Below are 20,873 nucleotides of genomic sequence, written 5' to 3' on the forward strand. Positions count from 1 at the left end.
TGTGGTTGGGGCATATATTTGGATCACTGTGATGTTAGATGGCTTGCCCTGAATTCGAATTGAGATCATTCTGTCGTTTTTGGATTGTATCCAAGCACTGCTTTAGCCACTTTACTATTAATTATGAAGGCTACTCCATTTCTTCTGTGGTCCTCTTGTCCATAGTAGTAGATCTGGTGGTCATTTGATGTGAAGCAGCTCATTCCAGTCCATTTCAGTTCACTGACGCCCAAAATGTCTATCTTTAATCTTGATATCTCACCAATAACCACATCCAATTTGCCCTGGCTCATAGATCTGACATTCCAGGTTCCAATGGTGTGTTGATCCTTAGAACATCGGATTCGCCATTCACCACCAGCACTGTCAGCCGCTAGCCGTCCTTTCGGCTTTGAGCTAGCTCCGTCATCACGTCTGGGGCTAGTTGAACTCATCCTCTGTTCCTCCTCAGTAGCATTTTGACCATCTTCCGACCTGGGGATCTCATCTTCCAATGGTATACCGACATATCTCCGGTTGTACCGATCCATTTAGTTTTCACGGCAAGAATACTGGGGTGGGTTGCCATTACCTTCCCCAGGGATCGCATTTAGTCTGCCCTCTCTGTCATGACCTTCCCGTCTTGGGTGGCCATTCACGGTTTAGCTCATGGCATCATTGAGGTGCTCAAGCTCCAGCACCACGACAAGGTAACGATCCTTTGCTGAAGGATCTTGGGCTTTATTTTTTGACATTTATAAAATACTAGAGATAATACTGATAGGCAAAATGGTTGAAAAATGTTATTAAAAGATAATAGTTGGGTTTTTTTTAGGGAAAAATGTTTGATTAAACCTTACTCTGCTTTATTGCAGTTCTTAATATATGGCAGTTACTTTGCAGTGATAGCTGGGATTTTTCTAAGCAGAAGCATTTACATTATAATCTCAATTAACTGCCAGAAGGAAAACCCTGCAGAAAATCTTCAAATGGAAGCACAATGGCAGAGTACAGAGGATCATAGCACAAGACTATAGCACCTTAAGCAAAAGTTGCCTTGAAGCCAAACTGAACATTTGCATAAAGAAATCCCTCTGTGAGTTTGTCAAGTCACAAATTGCACATAAAATTAAATTGCGTATTTTCATCTGATTTGAAATACTGTGGTTATGACATTACTGTATTGGAAAATCAGCATTCTCAATGTATCCAAGCCAACGGAAGATGGTTATATTCTATTTGAAATTAGAAGGAAGGAAATGTTGGTTTCACATAATAGATGATTTATTTGTAATTACCATTAAAATAGTTATTTACAATACCATTTAATTCATGAAAATTTGAAGTATTTTCCCCACATTCAAAGATCCACACTGTTAATTGTTTCTGGGTTCAGTTTAAGATCTCGGTGCAACTTCTGTAGCTGTCACGTTCACTGTTTCAATGTATTTCAAACATAACGTTTCACATGCCATGGCGCTGACGTGCATTTCTGTATGGGAGGGAGCTGCTGTGAAACCTTGTACTAAGCTATGTGGAATCAGGACAATGGAATGTGTTTGGGTGATATTCTCTGTTCAAGGACTTTTCCCGCAGACCATCAGAAACCGTTAGGAGCACCTGGGATTGTGGACTTGAGAAGATTCTACGGGGGGAGGGATTTCGTTTGCACCGAGGGTTTTTAGTTTGAATTTGCCGTGCTTTCATCATTCTCAGCTTTCTTTGTGATCCTGCGTGCTGTTCTTCAATAAATCAGATATCTTTGAAACCCTGCTGATGAGTCTGATGTATATTAGAATAGGCAATCACTACAGTAGCCCTCCAGATATAGATATCTAGATATTGGTATATCTCTATATCTATAGATATATCTCCCACCATTGACCATTTTGGCTCATGCTGCCCAGACCTATGATTCAGCATGAACTGGAGAGCTACAGATTTCCCATCTTTATTCTGAATGGATGAGGGCTTGGCTATCTGAAATGCTGCTGTTATGCACCTGGCCAGGGCGTGGGATTTTGAAGATGCCTCCATCTGTAGAGGCCATTTTATAGAGTATGAAGTATAGTCCATTTCTGTGTCTTCAACTGTGGGTAACATTCCCTCAGGAATTGTGACCGGTCCTCACTCTTTGTGAGGATACGTGTCCTGCCTAATTTTTTGAACAGTTGATGTTTTTATTTCAAGGTTATGTTCAAGTATTTTCTCTCTATTATAAGCTTCCCAGAGAACTTTGTTCATTAGGGATGTGCATACGCTTCCATGCCAAAGTATTGTGGGCAAAGAACGGGTTTTGAATGATTCATACCTGTACAGAAATGTTCATTTGTTTTTGGTCAATATATAGAATGAAAGAGGCTGTTTTGTTCTGGATAAAGACTGAAAGATTGCCCTAAGATGAAGCGTTCAGAGAAGAGTAAAAGAAAGTCAACCCTGGGGGGAGAGGGGGTTGCTTGGTAACTGCATGTGCCTATAATAATGCTGGTGATGACAGGGAACAATGAAATATAGGAGGCCACCTCCTCACATGGCAAAGGAGGTCCAGCACAATGCCAGTGCCATATGGGAGCAGCTGAGAGGAGGGAAGGCACTGGACAGTCCAGAAACACTGGGGGAATTTGCTGTGCTAGGAACAGGCACACAGGCAGTGGCTGAGGAAAGGCAGAATGGGCTGGTGGGTAATGCTGTGCTGGGAGCTGCTTGGAAGAGACTGCAGAACTTCTAGAATAAGATGGTTTGTTTGCAGTTCAAAACAGATTTTATTGCATGCTCAGTCCTAGAATTAACTTAAGCCTTACTAAAATCTTTTAATAAAGATGGTAGTAAATAAGTCAGCTTATTTTAATGCAACAGAATTTGTCTCCTTGGGGAGAGATGTGCATGTGTGTTTTAAGGTCAGGGTTACTTTGTATGCATATACTGTGCTCAGAAAAAAAGTAATTTCTACAAAACTTGCTCATAAATTTGTAGTGTTTTGCAAATACTGTAGGTAGCATTATAATTCATGGAAATTCTTAGTGGATGGATCCGTATACTGTGCTTATGGGGCCACCCTTGAAAATAGTCTGGACGTGTGGCTGGCCCTGAACGCAGCAGCTTGGGTGGTGAGTAGTGCCTCCCAAGGGGCCCACAGAACCCCCATGCTGAAACTGTTAAAAATAAACTTTTATATACATTGCCTCACTGAACCTTCTCAACCTGTTAGATGCTAGGAGAAATAGAATGAAACGTAATGTAGGGATTCACCTTTGGACTCATGTTCCATCTCTGGCACTACCCTATAGGTCTGTCATTGGCCAAACTGATATTCTCAACAGCTGTCATTTCTAGTTCCTGCTCCTTGTTCCCATTGTTCTCATACTCTTCTGTAGTAGTAAGTAGGCTCCATCTAGTTTAACAGATTACCTAGCCATTCATTGGCTATGTAATTTTCTTATATTTTTTTTAAAAATAAGCACCAGACGCCAGAAGATGTTTTGTGAATTGCAGAATACGCGTGCAGAGAAAAATAAAATACTGTTATTTCTCCCACCATGCATATTCTATTGCACAAAGCTAAAGCTACTCTCACAAAAAACATTTCACTGGCTGTTAGTTACCTTCTCAGTCTAATTCAAGATGCTTGTAAGCATATATAAAGTCTTACAGAGCTGAGGACAAAGTTTACAGGATAGTCTATTCCAGTTTAATTTCCTGTTCACTCTGAAATCATCAACAAGCATCTTTTGCTGCTCTCTCCATGGATAGATTTGAAATCCATAGTCAATTCTGCTTTTGTAATTTCTTTGTTGTGGAACAAACTGCCACCAGAGATGAAACAGCTCCCCACATTTAAATTGGTGGTGGTGGTGAGCTCAAAACATGCTTGTTTATACTGGCCTTTTCATTATTTTGTTTCAAACATTTAAAATATATTTAAATATATTTTAAAATATATTTAAAATAGTTTAGAGTTTAATAAAGTTTTGAAGTTTGTTTTAATAGTATTTATGCAATTTCAGTTGTATTTGCTAGTTGCCTTGAGCACACAAATTCTCAAAATAAAAAGATGGTGCTATTTTATTATAAACATCAGGAAGGAAAACCTCTGAAGTGCTGGGAAAAAAAGTCATCCATTATAAAAGACAGTGAGAAAATTGATGTTTACAGATGATTGTACTTTTGGTTGTATTGGAACAGAATCATCATGCAATCCACTAAGAAATAATAGATATCTGGGGAAGGTGATGACTGGAAAAGGCAACGGCAAACCACCCCTTTATAGTCTGCCAAGAAAACATAGCGAAAGCAGGGTCCCCCAAAAGGGTCAGACATGACTCGGTGCTTGCACAGGGGACCTTTCACCTTTCACCTCACAATGAATTTTCTACTTGCAATCTGCTTTCTCATTAGGTAACACCAGCATTTATTTTAATATTTATGACAAAAACACTTAAAACACAGTATGTCCTCATATGGATTCATTCTGCTCTCCTCAGTTTTATGTTTAGGAAAACTGTTAGTAATACTCATCTTCTCCTACCCTATTTTTAAAATGCTTGTGCTTGCATTATGGAAAAAATGTTACAGTTATATAATGCTTTTCTGCTCCTAGGGCACTCAAGGATTTAGAAACTTATATATAAATGGATTTTGAACCTTCATCTGTAATAAAAGCAGATAAAAATAAAGCACAATTGACATTTATTACAGCTAGTTATTACTGCTTTTAAAAAGCACAGCTAGATGAGAACCTGTTTTTCCAGCAAATTGGCTGAATAATATTTTTACAGAGGCTGGCAATCAACAGCATTTCAGTCTGAAGTCCATGAGAACTCAGTAAAATGATCACTACATTCTAAATCTGAAATACCTTATTTCTTTCCCCCTTCATGGCTTCAAATAAATCACGGCTACTTTGATCATAGTTTGGTCTATTCTCAGCATAAATTTTTAAATGAGCAACCCAATACTCCTTTTAAAAAATCTATTTCTTGACATAATTTTGGTCAGAACAGGATACCTATTACATACCAATAAGAAAGATAAATGAAATGGCCAATATTGGGTTTATCTGAGTTGCTTTTTTGCCTGATGGAATCCATTACAGAAATAAACCCTATAGTGTATCTCTATCAATAGCACAAGAATATTTTTAAAGTGAACATTTCTGGGATATTTCAAACATTAAAGAACTGGAATTTCCGATAAAGTCACAGCAATGGCTTCAGGTCCTTAAAAATATTAAAATGATTTGAGATTTAAGGTAGATTCATCAATGTATTAGGGTCTATTGGACTCCACAAAGAATGTATTTGAAAGGATGGACATCAATTTTTTTATGCTGGAGGTATAAGAAATTTGAGGGCTCAGTGACCCACATGATATGGTCATGTAATCATTTAGTACCTTTTTGGGGTTGTGTATTAAATTACATTAGTATATTTATGGGAAAATCTATTATTTTAATGTAATATTGAATTATATACCAAAGCTTTAGAATCCCGATTATCAGGAATTATGGTTTAATCCAGCATGGGGGATGGCAAAAAGGATTTCAGGTAGTCCTCGAGTTACAACCATTTGTTCAGCAACCGTTTGAAGTTACTGCAGCACTGAACAAATGGTACTTGTCCCCAAAGTTACAGCTGTTGCAGCACCCCCGTGGCCATGTGATGAAAATTTGGGTGCTTGGCAGCCTGCCCACATTTATGACCATAGGGGTACTTCAACTCCCCCCACCCGCCTCCCCATGTCTGCCCTTTTGGCCCCCTGTACTCTGCATCCCCTGCAGCCACAGCTGACCTTTGCTTTTTGCTCTCACTGCTGATGAAGCATGTCTACTTTGGCCCTCTGCAGGGCAGCTGCTGGCTGCACAAGGCTTTCTTCCCAAGGTTGTGCACGGCAGTTTCCCTGCGAGACCTGGGGAAGATAGCCTCATGTGGCCAGCAGCTGCCTTGTAAAGGGCCAGAGCAGGCACGCCTTGTCAGCGGTGGGAGCAAGACGGGGAGGGTCAGCTGGGGCAGCAGGGGACTTGGAGTGCAGGGCAGCAAGGACAACTGTGGCTGGGACTGGGCTGGGGCAGCTGCAACTTCACTCCATGCTGCACTGCATTGCTGGGCCAGGCTGGGGCTTCCCGGGGCTGCGGCTGTGTGCTATGTTGTGGCTCAGGGACTTCTTGCAGCCTGGCAAGCAGCCCCAGAGCCCTGTGGTTCTGGGGCTGTTTGCTGCCCCACAAGGCAGGATGTAGGGTGGCCAAAAGGGCAGGAATAGGCAGTTGGGGGGAGTTGAAGGGGAGGAAGTCCATTTCCCTGGAAGAACCAAGGCGCAGGGCTTGGAGGGACTGAGCTGGGAATGGCTAGGATTGGGGTGGGTCCTCAGCTAATGACTGGTGGAATTAATAGCAACAAGGAGTGCCAGGATTGCTGTTGCTAAGCGATGTAGCCACATGACATCAAGCTTTACAATTGCATTGCTTAGTGATAGAAATTCTGGTCCCAATTGCCGTCGTAACTCAAGGACTACCTGTACTGTATATTAAAAAATTGGAAAACGATATTCCAGATGTCAAGGAATATTGTCAGAAATGTGTTATCTATCTGTTTTGGAAAGGCAGTATTTTCTACCAATCAGAGGATACAGCAATGTGTTGTTATGGCAGAGATTCTGTGGTATCTTACAATAGTATCTTGTATTGTTTATATTACAGTAGTGAATTACAGTAGTGACTATTGAGAAGTATAAATATAGATTTAAAAAATACTTAATATAAAATAAAAACACATGGGGATGTTGTCGGTAATACAGAAAGTGAGGGGCAAAATACGAATTCTTGTCGAGGTTTCGGTCTTTAGAGAGAAAAAAACACAAACTTACTTCAAAACTGGGGAATCCACTTCAACCTAAAATAATGTGTGTGATCCCCACTGGCCTTAATATAATTTATAACACACTGCATAATATTTCATAAATGTTATATAAAACCTACAGCCGATAATAAAATTGATGTATTTGGCAAAAAACTTGTGAATTGAAAGTTTCTCTTTAAATGGCTGAGTCCATTAAGGGATTTACATTAACACGTAGGGGAATCTTGAGCACATGTCACTATTTGGGTAGATGAACTCCAAATTACATGGAAACATATCCTTCCACTGCCTTGAAAATGATTTTTCACCACAATGTAGATCATTTCATAAATATTTTAAGTGGAAAAAAAGAGACTCACTAAATCACTTGAACCATGGAAAATACTGTTTTTTTCAGCTACATTTCTCGTTTTTTAAAACAACTCCCCATTTCTTAGCTCACATTTAAATACTTTTACTGTAACATCCAAGACAATAAATAAGATCTTGAGTAAGACACAGTTGATTAAAAATTATGGGCACACAGGACTGGAAATGCAAGTTTCTCAATGGCAAAGAAAAGCCCAATTAAAACTTAACCATTTTCAAACTTAACTATAAGACAGGAATGCCAAAAGGATGAATGTAAAAGCCAGCTTAAAAAACCTATTTTAGAATGTTTGAAGGAGATTGGGAAGAACTGACATAGCACAATTGCCCAGTCACCAATTTGATTACCAAAACATGGGGCTTTTTAAAAAAATAAGTTGCCTCCAATATTTAAGTACTATCTAAATATAGTGGCATAAAGTTTAAGAGTTCTAAAAAACTCATCTGATACAACAAAATAAATTATGTTAATAGATTTTTGCAAATGCACTTTGTGCTCATTGAGATGTGCATCCATGTTAGATTCCATTTAACTGGCTGGACAAGTTTTAGTAGGAAGCTCAACGAGGATGAGTATCATAACACAGTTATCTCAGATTTATTCATCTGCCACTCTGTGAATTCCAGGACTCCTTCTATCAAACAGTAATATGCCAATTAGTGCTTGCAGTTACATGCTGCAAGATCGTTTTTATTCATAATACATACACTGAATTTCAGTTAAAAAACAATTGTTCAATGTAAATATTACTCAGAGAATGAAAATAATTTCTAGAAAAAGGAGCATAGAAAAGTCTTTTGGGATCATCTGAAACAAAAATTCAAAATGAGGCTTATATTAAGTTCAATAGTAAAAACACTGCCTTATCCTTAAGCACTGATACAATGTATTTTTAAAACCTAGAAATGAAAAGCAGCAGAGAAGTAAAACTCTTGCTCTTAAGATTCAAGGCATTTAAGTGAATGCATAACATTCCCATTTTCCCCCCAGTAGAGCCAACAGCAGCCTAAGAGGGCAAAGAGTGTAGAAAGACAGTACCAATGATGAGTTAAAACATTATCCTCCAGAATTATTGTTCCATTAAAAAGCTGAGGCTCTTCAACTACTTTAAAGCAAAAAAGACTGGGAAAAACAAATGTGGCTCTCATATTGGGTCTGCTGACTCTCAGGCCACATTCTGTATACAGACACACAGTTTTAATTGCAATTTCATGGATTCACTCACTTAAATTTCAGCAAAGAAATTTATACATGCATGAAGATGACATATTTTTTCAAAAGAGATTTAAAATGGCCAAAAAGCTCTAAGTTGACTTCATTCACCTTCATCAAGAGGCAGCCAACTGAAATTAAGACAAATGTTGCATAAATTGGAACACACAAAATGGCCTTTTTGGGGGAGCCTGCCATAACTCAGCACTACCACAGGTTAGCAAATTTCTAAATAAAATGTTCTGTTTGCTTTGTTAGTTACCTATCTCAACAAGGATTTTGAGATTAAAAAACCCAGAAATCCACTAACCTGGTAATTCTAGACAGAAACTGGTAGTTTACCAAACTTCCAAAGCTAAACTTGACCAGATTCCATTTATCCTAATTTCCATTCCCCTATTAAAAATCTTAGAGGAAACATTTTGAAAAACCCTTTACTGTTCAGTATTTTACATTCTACACAAAGTATAGGATTATTATTATTATTAATTAAATTTATATCACCACTGATCTCCCCCAATGGGATATGAATGGATTAACTATTTCAATGTTCCAAGTAGCCTTGACCAGTAGCAAGGATATTTAGATACTATTTTTTATATCTCAGAATAATGCTAATAACAATCTGAAGCAACATGCCTCTAATTTAATGTGTTTAAATTCCACTAACAGAACACTTTCCCCTCCCCCCAATCAATCATACTTTGAGGGAAATTTCCTGTATCCATGCCACTCTAAAAGAATGATACACGAGTCACTTCTTGATCCAAATTTTCATCTCACTGGATTTTATGAACTAATGGCCTGCCTCAGTATTACTCTATGTATGGATTTATATTTGCCACTGATAATATAACTGCATACAAAATTTGTATTTCTATTGACAAATATAAACTATTTGAGTTACAGATTACCTAAAATCTACAGAGCACAGCTGAATTAGCTTTCAACAAGAAATGCTAAATACACTGCCATGGCATTTATCTTGCAAATAACTACTGAACAATAATTCTGTTGGTAAGGAGCACAATATTCATTTCAATAATGCTGCAAGATCGATTTTACCAACTTGTTTTAAATAATAAGAATGAACAATGACAGCAAGTTGAAGTAGAAAACATTTCAACAATAAATGAAATATATTCTGTACTACCCATTTTAAGTTAGGATAGTTTTCAAAATAAAGGCAATTTCATATTTTACTGATTGATCAGTAGGTATATTCCTATTGTTGACAGGATTTATTAACAATTTGCAACCTTACTGAAAAAGCCAAGGAAATAATGCAAGTTCAAAATTGTGTCAATGATTTTGAAGATTAATAAAATTGGTTAGTGCAACTGCTGACAACAAACTTTTTTAATATTTATTTTTCCACCTGCAATCTGTAGCAAAACATGATCAGCTTTATTATGCAGACAGGTATCCCTCCACATTATATAGAATTTAGGCATGTATAAATAGAAGAGCTCTTCAGGAAAGGAAAAAAAAAAACACTTCAAGAAATGAATAAAACCTTCAGTTCTGAACTCATAAATCCCAACAAGCAATGTTAAAATGATATAGGTCATTCATTGCAATATATATGACAGCACCTTAAACTGGCTGATCTATTTCTCCCAGTAACATTTTTCACATAACAGTGTGTTAAAAGTTACAAATACTGATATGCACAAATAACTAATTCCTAAGAGAAAAATATGTACAATACTGCAGCATAATGAATGATATCTGCAATAACTTAATATTAGCCAATTTTAATATACATGATACGGTTAACATTCTCCTGCCAATGCACAATAAAGGATGTTACCACAGCCTCCGGTTTTGTACATCACCTGGTGTTCCTTGGTTTTAATACACAATGCAGACTTTTTTTTCCTGAAAGACTTCTTGTGTGTTTAAAGCTAAGGTCAGTGAAACAAGACAACAGTGCAAGAGGCATAGAGATGTTATGTGATCACACAGAGTTCTTTTAAGTAAAGTGTCTATAAGGCTATAAGAAAGGATTGGTTGACGAGCTTCCTGTTGGAAAAGGCCCTGTTGCTGCTCCTGCCTAAAAGGAAGAAAAGAGAAATCTCACAAAAAAATAATTACATATGTATCTTGACAAACTGAATTCAAATGTAAATTATTTGAATAGTTGCCAGTGTCTGAAGTATTAATTCACAAAACAGAAGTAATGTCTTACTGCAGTGCTTTTATCCTGCTGTGCACAGAAATATACATATTTAGACAGCATAGTATTTAAAAATATGAACTATATTTCTGTACAGCTATAAAAATTGTATTTGTGCTCAATAATAGGACTTTATACTCTCTACCTCTCAAGATTGATGAAAACAACCAAAACGTTTAGTATCTCTTTAAATTATTATATTAATTAAATAAAGCATTTTCCTGCTTCAATCACTTAAATCCCCTCACCTAACATGCAGTTTTTAGAGGGCTCAATTTTTCCATTTCATCCAAATGAGGACCATTAGACTATATTATACGGAAGACAGAGTTAAATAAAAGATTAAATACAAATCATCTAAAATATCACAGAGAAAGAAAATGTCATAGGATTGGTTTTTGTTTTTTTTGTATTCTCCCTTCTTTGGTATCCTTTTCGGGACAACCTATTTCCTAACATGTATATGAATTAAGTTATTCATTCAAGAGACCCATAAATCTGACCCATAGTATTCACTTACCATAAAAGGATTACTAGAGACTCCAACAGCTGTAACTTGCCCAAATGGCGTTACTACTGGTTTTGCTTGTCCAAATGCAGCAAAGCCAGTACCTTTGCAATAAAAAACCAAAAGTTACCTCTAGACTAGTTGTCAAGTACCATATTATGCATTTATTCCATTCCCAACAATCACTCTCTTAATCACTGAATCAATAAAATATTTTACTCCAATCAGAATGGGATCCCATATATTAAAGTAGATTAAAAATAAATTAAAAACTATGAATTACACATGACCCAATATTTTCTGATTTTTTTCTGCTGGAGGACATCATCTACTGGTTTGGCATGAGGTGTCACTAGTATGCAGATGAGACTCAACTGAACATTGCCACTCCAGACTGAACTGGAGATAATACAGAAGTCCTGAACTGATGCTTGTTAGGGACTGGAGAGACAAGCTCAGATTAAATCCTCTCAAGACCCAATTACTGTTTGTCTATAAACAGCTAGGTAATCCAGTAACATCAACCCCATGATAGTTACCATGGATGGCCCATGATTTGGAAGTCCTCTTGGATTTGCAGCCCCTACTTAAGATGCAGTGGAAATTGTGTTACACCAAGTTTTAGGTCACTGTGTGGATGTCAACAGGCTTCTGGAACAATTCAAAATTACCTATAAAGTCCTATATAGGGTAGCACTGGGGTATATCAGGTTTGTCGAATGTGATTCTGGCCATCTGTTCTAAATCTTCCTAAGTACAGAGTAAGTACACCCCACCCCCTTTTGAAATACACGTTCCCCACTTACATTTTGATAAACCTTGAAGACCAAAGTATTTATTTATTTATCAGATTTTGCCACTGCCCATCTCCCCCCAAAAAAGGGACTCTGGGTGGTTTACAATAGTATGTCTTTGTTATTATAGTTTTTATCTGATTATACTTTAATGTTGATGTTTTTAGTTTTCTTGTACACACCCAAAGTTGGTATGACTGGGTGGTTCACAAATGTTTTAAATAAATAAAAATGAATAATATGGACACAGCTTGATCAGGTGATTTTTCATACCTGTCTCCATATATACTACCAGTTACACCTAGAGATGCAATACAGTATTTGCTTGGCCCATCAATGAAAGCAAGGCAAAGGATAGGCAAGAGTATTTCAAGATAAACCAGGAAAACAAGTTGTTTTAAAATTACAGCTATACTCTTGGAACAAAATGTAATATGCAAGCATTTACCATTAGGCTGTTGAGTGAAAGCAGCCTGAGAAAAAGCTGCCTGAGCTGGGAATGCAGGCTGTTGGAAGTTACCACTAAAACTAGTAGGAAGACTGTATGAGGCAGTTGTTCCAAATCCTGCAGGCATACTCATGGATGCTGTGCCAAATGTTGTTGCTGATGGAGGAAACAACAGCAGTCAATTATTTGTGTTCACCTTTTACTACAAATGGCATACTAAAAAGTATTTCCACAGAATCCCTTGTGAAGCAGCCAGTTGCATGGCTAGCCTTAAAACCATTAAACTTCTAGATTTTATTGGCATATAGCCAAAACTTGTTTGGACTGCTCCTTTAGCTCAATGCAACAGTTACCAGTACCTTTTTCAAGGTGTTTTCATTTTTTGGGAAATGAATATGAAGGCTAGGTAACACAGGCACTAATTTTTGATGTTTTTAATGGAGAATAATTAAAGAGCAGAGAAAATTTCTACAGCATCATGAAACCATGTAGCTCATTAAAGAAAAAGCACTCCGAGAAATATGGAAGTTAGAACTCTGTAGAAATTCTAACCAACTGCTTCGGCTACAAACTAAATTCTCTTTGGTTCACAGCGCTGGCCAAGATCCAAATGCAGGCTACATCAATAAATATTCTTAAAACTAACCAACCTGTATTATCTTTCTTTTTCTTGAAAGGGAGAAATTAAAGAAAATTGTTCATGAAATTAATGCCAGTTTCTTGGATTTTGGATAGATTGTGAAAAGGATATTATCCAATTATTGTACTGCATATGAAGCAGTGTAGTAATGAACGATTTTAAGTTTTGCATAGTACTACAAGATATATTAAAAGCCTCATGTCAACAAATTCTTGAAAATTACTCTACTGAACCAATTTTTCAAATAAAGAATTTTTACGCATTATGTTGTAGAGATCTGGCATAACTTTATCAATACATCCATCCATCAATAGTTATGCGTAGCCAAGAAAGACATGATGAAAGCGCTTATTGTGGAATAAATAGGCACACAAATATAAAATAGACAAGATACAGATAGGAGACCAACAGAGCTTACACAAGCCATTATCAGCAGGGAGGATAATTAACTGAACTTGCTAACATAGCAAAACCAAACACATTGTGATAAGGCACAATGGTTTGACATCATTAGTATCATTGAAGGTATTAGGAGCACAAGCTTCAAAACTCACTTTAAACTTTCTATGTATGTGACCATGGAGGTAAAATGTAGCAGCTTTAGCTCACGAGTCTAAGCACACTTAATTGGCAGCAAGTCCCAGTGAAATTAATGGCACATACTTTTGAATACATGTGCTTGGGACGAAGATGTTAAATTTACAACAAGTAATGTGTTAACATATATTTGAGGTCAGTCACCATCCATGCCCACTCCATTTCATAATATGGAAGGAAGGTTGAAAAAGTTGTACATGCAAAGGAACTTGTAACTGGCAGTTAAGCTTTCACAAGCAAATAAAAAGTTAACCACCTGAAATTTATATAAAATGTGGCCACCTACCAAAGTGAGCCTGAGGAAATATATGAGAGTGAATTGCTCCTGAAAGGCCTTATGAGAAGTCAAAGAGACCAGACATTGTCAAATTATTTATAAGCAACTTCTTCAGTTGATAAAATGACATGTAATCACTTTGTCAAAACTTCAAAATACTTCATGAATTTCTGTTTTGAAGTTATTTCCAAAATTCATTGAAATACATGTTTTAACCAAGACAAATTAATTCTTTCAATGTATTAGTTTTATAACACATAAGTGCCAAAGAGTCACAAGAATAAATGATATCAAAGTTAAATCTGTTAAAATAAATTCAAATATTAAATTGTTCTAAAAGAGTAGCACAGTGTAAATGCCTGATTTATAAACATATTATTAAGTAGATTTAATCTTCAAAAAGCAGTTAAGGGGATTTAGTTAATCTATGCATATCGCCAATTCATAAAGGGATAAGCCTAACACCCATGGGATTTCATAATTGATTTCATATGTACATGAGCATCTTCAGCACATTAACTATACCTCAAAGTTATAAATGTGTACCTACTAAAAACAGAACAAAAATTGCTATCAAACATAACTATCACATGTTATATGTATATGTTTGTGTATGTGTTTTTTTTCTAACCTGTTGCTCCTCGGTTAGTAGTTTGGAATGGATTTGTTGATGGTGCTACTGCAGCTACAGGTACAGCCACAAATGGATTTGTGGATGGTGTTGCTGAAAAATGAAGCACTGACACTGAGAAAGGGATATTGTTTTTACAAATTGCTTAAATAAACAGCATGGCAAATCAGTTTTAAGTTACATTTTAATCAATGAGTTTGTTTAATCATACCTTTGCTTAATAAATCAAGGTAGACTGTTACCTAAGTCACAAAGAAACTAGGAATTCTTCCATTAACTATAGTTTTGTATTTTATCTGAATTAGGACCCCACTGTTATCAGCTTTGGAATAAATAAAGCATTACTTTATTTGCAGGAGTGTAGACGCTGCAGAAAACAAAAGTCCATCTCTCATCTTACTAAGATTTAAGATTAAATCAGCATTAGAAGATGCCTATTTTCTTTTCAATATAAGGCACACTGGCTTGGAACATGAACAGACACAAATTGTCTCAGAGGTAGTCTTAGTTTGAAAGCACTTTGCTTGTTTGTGGATGCAAGATAAAATATTATCACGCAAGCTGAACCTATCAAATATTGGTTAGAAAGGATGTTTAGTAACATATTGTAATACCTCCAAATTGAGCAGGAACATTGGATGATGCAGACTGTGTCTGTGTATTAGCACCGACTGGTACTGTTCCAAAAGCATTACTGAAAATAATTCACATCCATCAGTTATATAAGATTTGTACATTTACAGCTAATCATTGTACATGGAAATATAAAAGTCAGCTTAACCGAATTTTAGAGAAAATCACTCGTTTAACTTGCAATCGTTTTAAAATGAAGTTAAACAAAATTAAAAACTGTGTCCTCCTGGTAACCAACAGCATGCATAGAAAACAAAAGAAACTGATAAGAAATGAAATTCAGAACTGTGCTTCTAGAAAGTTGCAGCATTTTCTTTTGGCAGGAGTACTACTAAAGATAGCATATATTTTCCTATTAAGAGATCCTAAGTTTATTAAAAGAGGACTATAAATATTAACACTTATAAAAACATAATTAGGACACTGGAAATGGTGATGATTACTCTTCAAAGTATAGTAGTTTCTATTTTGTTCCAGCAAACTTGACAGTGTTTTGTGGCAAGCTTTTGAGCTACTATTTTTGTAAGCAACAGTATATTTCTCATTTCAGGATAAGATTAAGGGGCAAAGAATATATAGCTCTCGAGATGTAGATGAACTATGGCTCCCTTCTAATTATGGTTCATTCTTGTTGGGTCTCATGAAAATCAGACTCTAAGAGTATCTGGTTTTTCAAGCAATGGCATTTCATAAAACCTTGCATGTTAAAATGATGCCATTTCATTTTTGATTTCTGTAAATACAAATTATTTACATTAAACTTTTATCAAGAAAAAGTACCTGCTAACATTACTGGTGGAAGTATATGCGTTACTAGTGGTTGCCGTGGAGCTGAACACACTGTCCAATTCCGCTAGAGCTGCATACTTGTCTGAAGATGTACTTGTTTGACTTGGACCTGACACAGCAGGAGCTGCTGGTGCCGTACTGGCAGCAAAGCCACTTCCTTGCTCATTGACACCTAGGAAAAGAAATACCAGATTAAAAATTCACACAATAGTATTTTAGAGCACAAGTTTAGCCAATTTTCTAGAGGTACTAAGAGAATGACCAGCCATTTTTTTAAAAATAAGAAAAACAAAACTGTATGTCCAATGAAAGACATTTTGTTTTGGGAAGGAAAGGGCATCAGATTTATTTTTCCAATACTTTATATATTCAGCAACATATTCAGCTGTTTTTGAGAAAGAAAAAAGCTGTACAAGAGTTCCCACTCAGGAGAGTTCTAAATTAATGCCACACGACTACAGATACCATAAACTTAAGACTACATAAGAGACAATACTGTGTGCAAAAATGTCTACACACATTTTATGGCTTCCACATAGATAACTAGTTTTAATTACCACTGATGCCATTAACTAAACATATAAAACATAGCTATAACTTCTATAACTCAGCAACAGGTAAAAAAGGTTCCATGTTATAGTGTAAAGAAATGGCCTGAACCAAATGAATAGCTGCTACATGTGAATGGTTTGTCACAAGGCAAAAACCATTTGAAAGAATCCACATGTGGATAACCATTCATGTGCTGGTTTTGGTCTTGATGGTCCAAAAAATGAAAGGAATGTCACTGCACATTGGGAACAGGAAACTTCGAAAGAAAATATTTCATTCCCAGTGGTATGATTCTAGAAGAAATAATATTTTCTTTCAGCAACTTATTTAAAGTTTTTCTATTAAATACATTTTGTACATTATATACATATATATATATATATATATATTCTCTATGAAACCAAGAATATTAAAATTGTTGCAATAACAATCAACAAAATTACATTTCTGAAAAGGTAGCAGGTAAAGCACTATGAACCACATGACTGTGGAGTGCAATAACAGCTGCCTGTTTTTGCTTAGTAAACTTTATTATCCTATAAATTATGACTGGTAGGTTGCTCTATAATCATGTGCTTCAAGATTCTTTAAGTCCATAAAGTGAATTTTATGTGCCATATATTTATAGGGTTTTCTTCCAACAGTTTCAAAACTGAGTAAGTTTTTTATGTTTTTTCTTGATTATCCAAATACTTTAAACCCAAATTGAGGAATATACTTGCTTGACTTGAATTATGATGAAATTCCAGAGACAGAAACTACTGTAATATACCAGTTCCAAGTTTCAGACAAGAACCATTTAGTTATAAAATTCATAACTAATACGGAGTTGTATTTTGCTTATAGATTTTATACCCACACAGGACAATTTCACAAAACTAATTAAACAATCAATCTTGCAAGACTGCAGTTGGAGACTGCCACTAGGGAGAAGAGCTGTGTGCACTGCCTGAGCAACTTACTGGATCTATCAGTCTATGTACACACCTATACACTTACACCCACACACTTATCAACAATTACCAATATATCGAAAAAAGTAAACTTAGAAATCCAATTCTATATAGCAGTCTTTCACAGCATCTTCCAGGGATGTATAAAACCTATTCCTCCTATGGACCATGGCAATCTGGCCATTCTGGGCTGGCCCAGCAGTTTCCCAGAAGTTAATTCTCAATCAGAAACAATATTCTGGGGATACTATTCAGAACAAAAAGGCTGGAGAATAAACATCTAGAAAAACCACCATACCACACCTGAAACAGACTGGCAGGGTCTGAATGAAGAACGGAATATTCCAGAGATCCTGGAAGTTCCATTCCTGGAATTGTAGATTTTGAACATACCTATTATGGGCCATTTTCATACCAGCATACATTAAACAAAAATTCAGAAATATTAATTCAAAATGCTATACTAAACCAGGTAGATCTGCAAGTATGCATTTTACAATTTGGTGTCCTAATTTTTTTCTTATAGGCAACTAGATTAGCACTTAGTGGACTGTGGCTGGTCTCAAAAAGTAAACAGACCCGATTATCACTTGGACAGGAAACCACCAAGAAATATGAGAAGTACAAACTAGACTGAGAAGTCGAAAACATTCCAGCAGGTGGCAATGACAAACCACTTCCATGTTGTTGACAATAAAAGTCATTAATCGTGTCTATGAAGTCATCAAGTGTTAAACTCAACTTGAGAGTTTACCTTTAGCTTAGGAATAAAGATTTCTATTTTCCTACCTCTTAAGAATATTTACTAGATGTTCCTTTGTAAACTTGGTGGTTATTTCACCTTTCTAAAGAAGAGGCATAGCAGGTTACATCAGAACAACATAAATATCAATGTACAAGTAGTCCTCACTTAACAACCATAATTGGGACTGGCAACTCCATTGCTAAGCGATGCAGTCATTAAGCAAGACATGTGATCACAATGGACTTATGACCTCACTTCCACTGCAGTCATTAAACAAATCACCCATGGTTGTTAAGCGAGACATCATGTGACTGCAACCTGCAATTTTACTGCTGGTTTCTCAATTGACTGCTTGTCAGAAGCTGGGTCTGAAGCAATCAAATGGCGGTCACGTGACTATAGGACACTGCAATGGTTGCAAAATGCCTGATGGTTGCAAAATGCCTGAATCTCAATCACATGACCACGGGGATGCTGCAATGGTCATAAAGTTACTTTTCCAGTGCCATCATAGCTTTGAACGATCACTAAACAGGGCAGTCATTAAGCAAGGATTACCTGTATAATGGGGTAGGGTTTTTTTGGCAATTTAATGGATCATGAATAAGTGTTAAAATAATTTATAAATAAAAAGAATAAAGATTTTTGTGAATTCAGGCACAAAAATCTATAATCACCAGTACCATATGCTGAAATTCTTGATGGCAACTATATTTTAAAAGATTCAGTGCCTTAGAAACATAGTTTGTTCAATAACTGATAGAACAGAAATGGGCTCTGATGCATGTCAAAGAAAAAAACTGTGCATACCATGGATCAATATTTTTACTGTATTACCGTTGTTTTCATCAGAATAATTTTGCTTGTATAAATTCCAGTGCCTCAAATTTGCAACTAACATGCTACTGGTTTTATGGGCAACACTGGTATTGATTGTTCATAATAGGAATTACTAAAAATCTCATGGAATTTAATAGAACATCACAGAACAAACTATAGCCATGATAAATAGCATCAAAGAATAAGAATTAGTACCTTGCCCTGTGCTGAAGATATTATCTAAATTAGCAAGAGCTGCGTATTTATCTGCTGACTGGAGACATGGTTTATTCACTACAGCTTTACTGGCTGCAGTTGTGTTGCTCTGAGAACCACCGAAGGCTCCAAAATCAGCACTGGAGGATTTGGGGAAGTTATCAAAGTGTGCAAAGTTAGCATTCACTGATCCAGCGCTCCCACCTGCAACAAGATAAGTTAAAAAGTTTTCAAGCTCATTGAATGTCTCTTCAAATGTCTCTGGTGACCATGTGTGTTAATGTACTTACAGGTCACACTTTTATAAAGCTTCTCTATTCCCAAATCTTGATTGGTTAAAGCAGGTATTTTAAATTCCAAATCTGGAAGCCCGAGCTTATCAACCTCAGAGCAGAGTGATGTGAAATGCATGCAGCAGCAAAACTAGCCTTAACGATTCACACAAACATGGTATTTGTTTTAAGCTCTTATCTCTTTCTGAAAACTTAATTAAATTGAGATTCCTTTAATAAAACAATATTTGATAATTTCCAATAAGTGGTACAATTTAGTCTTTAATTAAAAAAAAAACTATCGAGTTAAGAAGTAAGTATGTCATTTCATTTAAATTTAGCATGACCTAACTTCTTTGTATCTCTTTATTATAGTGTACATGATATGCCATGAAGAATTAAGAGCAGGAGAGAGAGCTAAAGAAGAGTGAATTATATTTTAAGGAACAGAATCTTCATTACTGGCAATCAAATATTCAGTGTTTTAAATTTCAAACTGCAAAAGTGAATGCTACTGGTTGGTGCTTGATTCAACAGCTCTCTTTCACTACTGAAGAGATTAGGATGTTCAGTCTTCTTCCACATAGGAGGTGAAGAATTTGTGGCATTCAGATGCTACTAAACTACAACTCCTAGCATCTTCACTACTGGTCACAGTGGCTGGGGCCACTGGGAGTTGTAATTTAGTGATTATCTTGTTGGCTATAGTTTGGGCAATCCAAATTATAAAAATATTGGAAAGGCCAGACCGGGTTCTATATCAGAACAAATATTCCTCTGCTATTAACATGATAGAATAAATAGCAACAGTAACACCATCCCAAATCAATCCACTGCAGGATGAATGCCTTTTCATTAAAGGTCAGGGTCATAATCGACTACTCTTGTCCAATGCAGGTTGCTAGCTAGATCTTTTCATCTACCCAGTGTAGGGCTGAGAGAGTGTAACTGGCCCAAAGGCAACCAGTCAGTTTCTGTGCTCAAGGAAGGACTATGGCCACCGAACTAGTAAATTGTGATTCTGGGTGACTAACATAGGACTGAAACACAAAATAAGGTAAACAATAAAAATAAAAACTGCAAAGCCCAGCATAAAACAGCACTTACAGAGGTTAAAACACAACATCTCAACAACCCAAAACATTTACCAGGTTGGTTCATCCAACATCCTGGCCTAATGCCTAAAGAAAAAAATGCCAAGGTTTTAAGGTTTTACCAAAGGTCAACAGAGTTGGGGTCATTTGAATCTCAAGGGGTTTATTATTCCAAAGGGGAGGTGCTGTGACAGAAAAGGCACACCTCCTGGGTCCCATTAGATGACACTGGTTCATAGAGGGAACCCAAAGTATGCCCACTGTGTTGGATCTCATGGGATGGGCAGACACAATCAGAGACAGGCAATCCCAAA

General features: G+C 36.4%; 2 protein-coding genes across 7 annotated transcripts in view; one reads left to right on the top strand and one right to left on the bottom strand.

Moving 5' to 3' along the window:
* SLC19A3 (solute carrier family 19 member 3) overlaps positions 1-19,198 on the top strand; it is a 37,090-nt gene extending 17,892 nt beyond the window's left edge. Inside the window, exons 7-8 of one of the 3 annotated variants that reach the window (XM_063306678.1) lie at positions 14,792-14,868; positions 17,940-18,052. In XM_063306678.1, coding sequence (XP_063162748.1) covers positions 14,792-14,868; positions 17,940-17,952 — 90 coding nt within the window. In that variant the 3' untranslated portion in view covers positions 17,953-18,052. Of the gene's footprint in view, positions 1-854; positions 1,299-14,791; positions 14,869-17,939 lie in introns of those variants that run through there. The other 2 variants (XM_063306677.1, XM_063306676.1) reach the window with 2 other exon arrangements.
* The window catches only part of AGFG1 (ArfGAP with FG repeats 1), a 36,097-nt gene continuing 24,988 nt past the window's right edge, over positions 9,765-20,873 (bottom strand). For 3 of the 4 annotated variants that reach the window (XM_063306671.1, XM_063306672.1, XM_063306673.1), the window contains 7 exons: positions 19,194-19,397; positions 15,900-16,080; positions 15,101-15,180; positions 14,487-14,579; positions 12,342-12,497; positions 11,112-11,203; positions 9,765-10,468 (listed from right to left, as the gene is read on the bottom strand). In XM_063306671.1, coding sequence (XP_063162741.1) covers positions 10,409-10,468; positions 11,112-11,203; positions 12,342-12,497; positions 14,487-14,579; positions 15,101-15,180; positions 15,900-16,080; positions 19,194-19,397 — 866 coding nt within the window. In that variant the 3' untranslated portion in view covers positions 9,765-10,408. The remainder of the gene's footprint in view (positions 10,469-11,111; positions 11,204-12,341; positions 12,498-14,486; positions 14,580-15,100; positions 15,181-15,899; positions 16,081-19,193; positions 19,398-20,873) is intronic. The other variant, XM_063306675.1, reaches the window with a different exon arrangement.

This window comes from Candoia aspera, chromosome 6 (assembly GCF_035149785.1).
Source record: "Candoia aspera isolate rCanAsp1 chromosome 6, rCanAsp1.hap2, whole genome shotgun sequence".
NCBI lineage: Eukaryota > Metazoa > Chordata > Lepidosauria > Squamata > Boidae > Candoia > Candoia aspera.